The following is a 10569-nucleotide window of genomic DNA, read 5'->3' on the forward strand; positions in this document are numbered from 1 at the left end:
ATATTTAAAGATGATGAAACGCCATACAGATCTGAGATCGACTAATTTGTTGGTTGGTGTGAAGATAACTCCCTGAAATTAAATGTAGGAAAAACCAAAGAAATGATTTTTGATTTTAGAAAGAACACAAATTCCATCACTCCGCTCAAAATTAAAAATCAAGCCGTTGAGCAAGTTTCGGTTTACACATATTTGGGTATTTTAATCGACAATAAATTGCAGTGGCTTTTACAAATCGATGCTGTTATCTCTAAATTGAACAAAAAAATGTATTTTATTCGGAAACTTTCAGAATTTGACATAGACAAAACGTTATGCACCCTTTTTTATAGATCCGTTTTTGAGACCGTTATTACTTTTTGTATTGAGCATGGTGTGGAAATGCCAGTAATTGCGACATTAAGAAAATTGATCGGATAATTGATAAAGCCAGGAGTTATACTCACCCAATTTCCAATGTGGAAGAACTGTTCAAGAGATTTTGTCTAAGTAAAATGGAGAAAGTTATGAAGGATGGCGATCACCCCCTTCGCAAATATATGAAGTTCTACCACGAGGAGCCGTCGCCTTATATCTATAAAAACAAAGACAACACGTCACCTTAATTCATTTTTGCCACATGGTGTTCGAATTTTTAACGCGCAACTGTAATTTAGATTAAATACTATCTTTTAAATATACACAAACAAGTTCTGACTAAAGGCCAGAGTTATGGCCTATCTCAATTTATTGAATTAATATGTAAGGTCTTGCTATTGGTTCTTGGTTGTATATTTTTACATTTTTGTACATTTGCATATATATATATATATATATATATATATATATATATATATATATATATATATATATATATATATATATATATATACATTGTCGCCATAGATTCTCAACTTTGTGTTTATACATTGTTATGCATGCCACGTATGTAAACGAAATTCCATTTTTTTGGATGAATAAAGTAGATATATATATATATATATATATATATATATATATATATATATATATATATATATATATATATATATATATATATTAATATATTACCTTACTAGAGTTCCCTCTCCCGACAGAGGTTGAATGTCATGGGACGCCATATTTCACTTCACGCTCGGGGACCATTACCGACCAGTCATTTAAAAAAAAATCTTTTTGTCAGTTGTTGCCTCCACATAATTTCCTTGATTTGCCTCGTGCCTATAATATCAATTTTCTTTAAATTTCAGGTGGAGCGATTGGGTCCCTGTTGTGCAAGCGATTTGCTGGTCTTGGCTGTAACTTGGTTCTATGGACATCGATTCTGCCCTGAATGAGAAAACTGCGGTGGAATGTCGGAGTCTGGGTGCCGATGTTACCACGTTTGTGGGGGACCTCACGGATAAGGAATCCATCTACAACACGGCGGATAAGGTCATTGCCAACTTCTGTACATGACTTATAGATAGTATGTGCTAAGCCTAGCATCTCATAACATTGCCGTCCGGAAGGATAACCGACCAACACATAAAACTATGTGTTATGTTTTGAACGTTTATAGATAGTATGCGCTTGGCTAAAAAGCTCATAACATTGCCATCTGGAAGTATAACGGACCAACACACAAAACTGTGTGTATCCATGAACGATGATAGTCAGGTTAATACAGTTCAGTGAGCATTACTCATAAACGCGGATGGCAAAAAACAATAACAAAGACCTGAGTGACGTCATCTTCGAACTATCTATAGATAGTATGCAGATGACGTCACTCAGGCCTTTGTTATTGTTTTTGCCATCCGCGTTTGTGAGTTGTTCTCACTAAACTGTATTAACCAGACTATAAAAGTTCATGGTTACACAGAGTTTGTGTGTTGGTCCGTTATACTTCCGGATGGCAATGTTGTGAACTCCTTGGCCAAGCGCATTCTATCTATAGTCTGGTTACTATAGATAGAACGCGCTTGGCCAAGAATCTCACAACATTGCCATCCGGAAGTATAACCGACCAACACATAAAACTATGTGTTATCTTGACCGTTTATAGTCTGGTTACTCTCGATAGAATGCCCTTGAAGCTCACAACATTGCCATCCGAAGTATAACCAAGAACGTTTAAAGTCTGGACAATACAGTTTAGTGAGAATAACTCATAAACGTGGATGGCAAAAAAAACGGCAAAGACCCAAATGACGTCACTTCATTCTATCTATAGATATAACAAAGTTGGCGTTACTCAGGTCTTTGTTGTTTTTACCATCCATGTTTATGAGTAATTCTCACTTAACAGTATTAACCAGACTATAAAACGTTTAAGGTTACACTTAGTTTGGTGTGTTGGTCCTTTTTATATTTCCGGATGGCAGTGTTGTGAGTTTCTTAACCAAGCATACACTATCTATAGATAGTTCGAAGATGACGTCACTCTGGCCTTTGTTATTGTTTTTTGCCATCCGCGTTTATGAGTAATGCTCACTGAACTGTATTAACCCGACTTTAAACGTTCATGGATACACACAGTTTTGTGTGTTGGTCCGTTATACTTCCGGATGGCAATGTTATGAGCTTCTTTGCCAAGCGCATACTATCTATAACCGAAATAACCTGCAGCAGATCTTGAGTATTACTCACAATTTTAACACATCTATTTATTTATCTTTATGTCGATTGATCAATAGGCTTCAACAGTCGTGACGTCACTTCCTCGTAATCACGCATAGTAACTTAGTAACTGGTTCTAAACTATCGGAACAATGGCGGACGCCCTTATGAAATACTTCTCCGACGTGCACAAGATTGTATCCAGACGAGAAAAACATTATAAATCTGATCATGTGTTGACTTTTATACATTCTAATCACATGACACGTGAAAAAGTTCTAGCCAAAGTGATGAATAAAAAGTATCCAATTTCTTTGTTTAGAACCAAGCTGCTGGTTGCTGGGCGGACGTGACATCAGGCTATTGAATCCTTTTAATTTACTTACGTATTTACAAATTTATTTAGTTGCGTTTGCTTTTATTTTATTTTTTTTAGGTTGAAAGAGAAGTAGGTAGAATCGACATCCTTGTTAACAATGCTGGAATTGTGACAGGCAAAAAAGTGATGGAAGCCCCTGACAAACTCATGGAACTGACTGTCAAAGTTAACACAATGGCACATTTCTGGGTAGGTGAACGTCATTCATTATTTGTTTTTTTTTTTTTTGTTTGTTTGTTTTTTGAGCTTTTATATAGCGCGATATCCACTAAATGTGCTCAAAGCGGGGTCCCTGACAAACAGCAATACGTAACATGAATGACGAAACATGACGCCTGTTAGGCGATATTACAATTTTTCTGACAGAGACAACGCTCTTACCGGCCAGGTACTCATTTTACACCTGAGTATGGTGAGAGAATGTGAGTAAAGAGCCTTTTCCGAGGATTCAACTATGCGCTGAGTGAGGCTCGAACCCAGGACGTTCCGATCCGAAAGCGAGTGTCATACCACAAGACCACATAGCCGCACATAATTTATTATGAGCATTGTTTTCCCTGACGATAAGTCGATCAATTCAAAATATATGTTTAAAGTATTGAATACAATTTGAACTCAATTCTATCGGTGTGTCTTTTTTACGAAACCCGCCGAAACTCGCCGAAACCCTGCGAAACCCGCCGAAACCCGACGAATCCCGACAAAGTTATGGGAATTAGGTGGCAGTGGGGAGTGAACCCAGAACTCAGGGAAGTGTACACCATTGGGGAGTGAACCTGGGACTGGGTTTCGGCGGGTTTCGTAAAAAAGAACCAGTGCTTTTTTACGAAACCCGCCGAAACCCGGCGAAACCCGACAATATCCAGCAAAGTTATGGGAAGTAGACAACTGTGGGGAGTGAACCCGAGACTCAGGGAAGTGTACACCAGTCGGGAGTGAACCTGAGACTAAGGTTATCGGCCGGTTTCGGCGGGTTTCGTAAAAAAGAATTAGTGCTTTATTACGAAACCCGCCGAAACCCGCCGAAACCCGCCGAAACCCGACAATATCCGGCAAAGTTATGGGAGTTTGGCAACAGTGGGGGGTGATCCTGGGAGTCAGGGAATTGCACACCAGTGGGGAGTTAACCTGGGACTGTGTAAAAAGGATATCAGTGGGAAATAAACCTGGGACTAAAGGGAGATGGATACCATTGAAAGTTGAAGCCGGATATGGGAGTTGAGTACCAGAGGAGAATGAACCTGACACTATAGAAGGTGGGCGCCAGTGGGGAGTGAACCTGGGACTCAGGGAAGTGCACACCAGTTGGGAGTTAACCTTGGACTGTGGGAGATGGATAACTGTGGGTAGCCGAGCCGAACTATAGGAGTTGGGTACCAGAGGAGAATGAACCTGACAGTATAGAAGGTGGGCGCCAGTGGGGAGTGAACCTGGGATTCAGGGAATTGCACACCAGTGGGGATTTAACCTGGGAATATGTAAAAAGGATATCAGTGGGAAATAAACCTGGGACTAAAGGGAGATGGATACCATTGAAAGTTGAAGCCGGATATGAGAGCTTGGTACCAGAGGAGAATGAAACTGACACTATAGGGGGTGGGCGCCAGTGGGGAGTGAACCTGGGACAATGTAAAAAGGATATCAGTAGGAAATAAATCTGGGACTAAAGGGAGGTGGATACCATTGGGAGTTGAAGCCGGATTTGGGAGTTGGGTACCAGAGGAGAGAGAAACCTGACACTATAGGAGGTGGGCGCCAATGGGGAGTGAACCTGGGACTATGTAAACAGGATATCAGTGGGAAATAAACCTGGGACTAAAGGGAGATGGACACCATTGAAAGTTGAAGCTGGATATGAAAGTTTGGTACCAGAGGAGAATGAACCTGACACGATAGAAGGTGGGCGCCAGTGGGGAGTGAACCTGGGACAATGTAAACAGGATATCAGTGGGAAATAAACCTGGGACTAAAGGGAGATGGACACCATTGAAAGTTGAAGCTGGATATGGGAGTTGAGTACCAGAGGAGAATGAACCTGACACTATAGGAGGTGGGCGCCAGTGTGGAGTGAACCTGGGACTCAGGGAAGTGCACACCAATTTGGAGTTAACCTGGGACTGTGGGAGATGGATAACTGTGGGTATCCGAGCCGAACTATAGGAGTTGGGTACCAGAGGAGAATGAACCTGACACTATAAAAGGTGGGCGCCAGTGGGGAGTGAACCTGGGAGTCAGGGAATTGCACACCAGTGGGGAGTTAACCTGTAAATATCTAAAAAGGATATCAGTGGGAAATAGATCCGGCTTCAACTCCCAATGGTATCCATCTCCCTTTTGTCCCAGATTTATTTCCTACTGATATCCTTTATACATATTCCCAGTGTGCAATTCCCTGAGACCCAGGTTCACTCTCCACTGGCGCCCACCTCCTATTGTGTCAGGTTCATTCTCCTCTGGTACCAAACTTTCATATCCGGTTTCAACTTTCAATGGTATCCATGTCCCTTTAGTCCAAGGTTTATTTCCCACTGATATCCTGTTTACATAGTCCCTGGTTCACTCCGGATTGGCGCCCACCCCCTATATTGTCAGGTTCATTCTCCTCTGGTACCAAGCTCTCATATCCGACTTCAACTTTCAATGGTATCCATCTCCGTTTAGTCCCAGGTTTATTTCCCACTGATATCCTGTTTACATAGTCCCAGGTTCACTCCCCACTGGCGCCCACCTCCTATAGTGTCAGGTTCATTCTCCTCTGGTACCAAACTCTCATATCCGGCTTCAACTTTCAATGGTATTCATCTTCCTTTAGTCCCAGGTTTATTTCCCACTGATATCCTTTTTACATAGTCCCAGGTTCACTCCCCACTGGCGCCCACCTCCTATAGTGTCAGGTTTCTCTCTCCTCTGGTACCCAACTCCCAAATCCGGCTTCAACTCCCAATGGTATCCACTTCCCTTTAGTCCCAGGTTTATTTCCCACTGATATCCTGTTTACATAGTCCCAGGTTCACTCCCCATTGGCGCCCACCCCCTATAGTGTCAGGTTCATTCTCCTCTGGTACCAAGCTCTCATATCCGACTTCAACTTTCAATTTTATCCATCTCCCTTTAGTCCCAAGTTTATTTCCCACTGATATCCTGTTTACATAGTCCCAGGTTCACTCCCCACTGGCGCCCACCTCCTATAGTGTCAGGTTCATTCTCCTCTGGTACCAAACTCTCATATCCGGCTTCAGCTTTCAATGGTATTCATCTCCCTTTAGTCCCAGGTTTATTTCCCACTGATATCCTTTTTACATAGTCCCAGGTTCACTCCCCACTGGCGCCCACCTCCTATAGTGTCAGGTTTCTCTCTCCTCTGGTACCCAACTCCCAAATCCGGCTTTTACTCCCAATGGTATCCACCTCCCTTTAGTCCCAGGTTTATTTCCCACTGATATCCTGTTTACATAGTCCCAGGTTCACTCCCCACTGGCGCCCACCTCCTATAGTGTCAGGTTTATTCTCCTCTGGTACCAAACTCTCATATCCGGCTTCAACTTTCAATGGTATACATCTCCCTTTAGTCCCAGGTTTATTTCCCACTGATATCCTTTTTACACAGTCCCAGGTTAACTCCCCACTGGTGTGAAATTTCATGAGTCCCAGGTTCACTCCCCACTGGCGCCCACCTTCTATAGTGTCAGGTTCATTCTCCTCTGGTACTCAACTCCCATATCCGGCTTCAACTTTCAATGGTATCCATCTCCCTTTAGTCCCAGGTTTATTTCCCACTGATATCCTTTTTACACAGTCCCAGGTTAACTCCCCACTGGTGTGCAATTCCCTGACTCCCAGAATCACCCCCCACTGTTGCCAAACTCCCATAACTTTGCCGGATATTGTCGGGTTTCGGCGGGTTTCGGCGGGTTTCGTAATAAAGCACTAATTCTTTTTTACGAAACCCGCCGAAACCGGCCGATAACCTTAGTCTCAGGTTCACTCCCGACTGGTGTACACTTCCCTGAGTCTCGGGTTCACTCCCCACAGTTGTCTACTTCCCATAACTTTGCTGGATATTGTCGGGTTTCGCCGGGTTTCGGCGGGTTTCGTAAAAAAGCACTGGTTCTTTTTTTACGAAACCCGCCGAAACCCAGTCCCAGGTTCACTCCCCAATGGTGTACACTTCCCTGAGTTCTGGGTTCACTCCCCACTGCCACCTACTTCCCATAACTTTGTCGGGATTCGTCGGGTTTCGGCGGGTTTCGGCGGGTTTCGGCGGGTTTCGCAGGGTTTCGGCGGGTTTCGGCGGGTTTCGTAAAAAAGACACACCCCAGTTCTATTGTCTTAATGATAATGGGCGATACATTTTTCGACTTCTTAAGAGATCTCCACAGAACTTTTTATTTTGACGCTGGGGATATTTTCTGCATCTAATATTTTATTTATATACTTCGCGACTTGTCGTAGCGTTATTTCCCAATGTTAAGAACGGGAAATGGTTCATATAAATTTTAAGAAATATATTGGAATCAAAAATTAAGAGAGGAGCCACTAAGTGGTATCGATTCAGTGCAAGTACTCCCACGTCATTGTCGTACTCGCTAACCGGAAGGTTGACGTGACACACAACCCAGTGCAAAAAATGATGGAACCTGTTTTCGATGGGATTCGACAAAACAAATTTGAGTTTTTGATAAAATCATCACGATGTCTAATCAATCTCATTACACACGAAAACCATCTGTATGCCAAGTGTAAACTCCATGCAAAATTTGGTGACGATTGGTCCATTTTGTTTTTTTGAGCCTTAATGTTTAAAAAAAATTCCAATTTGCCAAATATATATTAAAATAAGATGTGCTAAGGTGTAAAATGCGTTGTCTATTTTCGAAGAATTGTAATATCGCTTAACAGGAGTCATATCTCATCCTACAAGTTAAGTGTTGCTGTTGGCTAGGGACCCTTTGTAAAGTTCTTTGAACACGTTTAGTAGATGTTGCGCTATACAAATACTCTTTTTTATGTACTGGCTGCCGGGCACTCACACCTGAATATGGCGAGAAAATGTTTGTAAAGAGCTTTTTCCAAGGACTCAACAATGCGCCACTCAGAGCGGGATTCGAACCCTGGACCTTCCAATCCGAAGCGAGAGTCATAACATAAGACCATAATATGGCCGCACATTAGACCCTTGCAAATAAGACACGTCATGTCGGTGTGGATCGAATACTTAAAATTAAATTCTGAACAAAACTTATAAGATTTTATATGAACCTAGATATTTTCACTGAGCAGGGTAAGTTGTTTTTTTTAAAACTTCCAACAACAACAACAACAACAATAACAACAACAACAACGACCTCAAAGTCCGAATTTTAATCATGTTGACGGTTAACTCAACATTTAAAAAAAAATTAATTAATTCCAACATAATACCAGACTGATACGATATGTCACTCGACTCAGGTATGAATGAGTACCTGGCCATAGGCAGTGACGGATATTGTTAGAGTGTTAGTACAAAACAGGCAACTGGCACTATATGAAATGAAAATAGTTTCATATGTCTTGCTTGGGGAATAAGTGAACCATTGTGATGCGCATTGAGCATGGTGAATTAGTGGAAATGAGCCCAAAAAATGTTTATATTCATTTATTCATTCATTTATTTATTCATTATTTTGATGTTATTTTATTTCCCGCTGGTGTTCCAGATGGCCAAGGCATTCCTCAATCAGATGATCAGAAGAAATAAAGGGCATTTGGTGACCATTGCAAGTTCGGCCGGCCTTCTTGGAGTTGCAGGTAATTGATGGTTCCTCCGTGACCTTGCATTGCGTTAACTTAAAAAAAAACAAACAAACAAACAAAAAAAACAACTCATAACAATGCTAACCGGATATAGATAGAATGCGCTTGGCCAAGGAGTTCACAACATTGCCATCCGGAAGTATAACGGACCAACACACAAAGTCTGTGTAACCATGAACTTTTATAGTCTGGTTAATACAGTTTAGTGAGAACAACTCACAAACGCGGATGGCAAAAAAAAATAACAAAGGCCTGAGTGACGTCATCTGCATACTATCTATTAACGTACCAAAACATAAAACCGTGAATGACATTAAACGTGTATAATAGTATGCGCTTGGCTAAGAATCTCACAACATTGCCATCCGGAAGTATAACGGACCAACACAAACAACGATGTGTAACCATGAACTTTTATAGTCTGGTTAATACAGTTTAGTGAGAACAACTCACAAACGCGGATGGCAAAAACAATAACAAAGGCCTGAGTGACGTCATCTGCATACTATCTATAGCCTGACCGTATAGCCTGACAGAGAAATCCAAAAGGACTGACAGTTTGACGTCATTATTTGGTTTTGCACCGCCTAGTGAGCTTTCGTTAGTAGAGCTCATTGAAACAAGTTATTTCATTGGTTGAACTATTGAATACAACTCACGATTTGTTTTCTTTTGTGGCCAAAGACTGGCATTTTGACGTCATTTTTTGGTCAGTGTCAGGCAAAAAGTTAACGATGGCGACGGTGTCAGCTATAGATAGTTCGAAGATGACGTCACTCAGGTCTTTGTTATTGTTTTTTGCCATCCGCATTTATGAGTAATGCTCACTGAACTGTATTAACCCGACTATCAACGTTCATGGATACACACAGTTTTGTGTGTTGGTCCGTTATGCTCCCGGATGGCAATGTTGTGAGCTTCTTAGCCAAGCGCATACTATCTATAACTTTACGATGGCTACGTGCTGTGCGCCTGGCTAAGAAACTCACAACTATTGCCATCCGGAAAATAACGGATCAACACACAAGACTATGTGTAACCTTAACTGTGAAAATCTGGTATATTACAGTTAAATGCGAATTACTCATAAACATAGATGGGAAAAAAAAAATACCAATAACCTAAGTGACGTCAACAACATTCTATCTATAACCGTTCAAGGTTATACATAGTTTTGTGTGTTGATATTTCCGGCTGGTGGATTTTATGAGTAGATTATATAACCGCACAGCATCAATATCCCATTTCAGGATGTTGTATGTTGGCTTAGCGCACAGCAACAAAAGAAACATTGTGTGGTAGGTAATCTAACCTCGGACAATCGTCATAGTTTAAACATGGCAGTTAGCATTTTAAGCTAAGCAAACTACACGGTCTTACGCTTAAAAGTAAAAACCGACAACATAGTTCAACACACCTGATCTGTCGTGTATGCGAAACCTTTCACGTTCGTTCATATCATGATTGATAAAAATTGCTGAATAATCATCAACCAGCTGTCGATCTAAAAAAAAAAACAAACAACAAAAAAAAAAAAAAACAAAAAAAAAAAAAAAAAAAAAAACAAAAACAAAAAAAAAAAAACAAAAAAAAAAAAACAAAAAAAAAAAAATAAAAAATAAAAATAAAGCAAACGAAGAACAGACTGACCCCATCTCTATTCATGCATTGATTTTGTCTCCCTGATAGAAGGCAGCATGGGGTCTTAATAGGATTCAATAGTCTGATGTCACGTTCGCCCAGCAACTTGGTTATAAACAAACAACAACAAAAACGGTACTTTTTCTTCTTCGTGCTTGCTAGAACTTTTTCAC

General features: G+C 41.0%; 1 protein-coding gene across 1 annotated transcript in view; it reads left to right on the forward strand.

The window, feature by feature from the left end:
* LOC144962179 (epidermal retinol dehydrogenase 2-like) overlaps positions 1 to 8749 on the forward strand; it is a gene marked incomplete at its 3' end in the record, with an annotated part of 13355 nt that extends 4606 nt beyond the window's left edge. The window contains 4 exon segments of the mRNA XM_078895117.1: positions 1230 to 1292; positions 1295 to 1413; positions 3017 to 3148; positions 8659 to 8749. Coding sequence (XP_078751243.1) covers positions 1230 to 1292; positions 1295 to 1413; positions 3017 to 3148; positions 8659 to 8749 — 405 coding nt within the window.
* Between the last annotated feature and the right edge of the window lie 1820 nt (positions 8750 to 10569).

Source organism: Berghia stephanieae, unplaced genomic scaffold (assembly GCF_034508935.2).
Source record: "Berghia stephanieae isolate SIO BIC M18660-M18661 unplaced genomic scaffold, UCSD_Bste_1.3 scaffold665, whole genome shotgun sequence".
NCBI classification, from domain to species: Eukaryota; Metazoa; Mollusca; class Gastropoda; order Nudibranchia; family Aeolidiidae; genus Berghia; species Berghia stephanieae.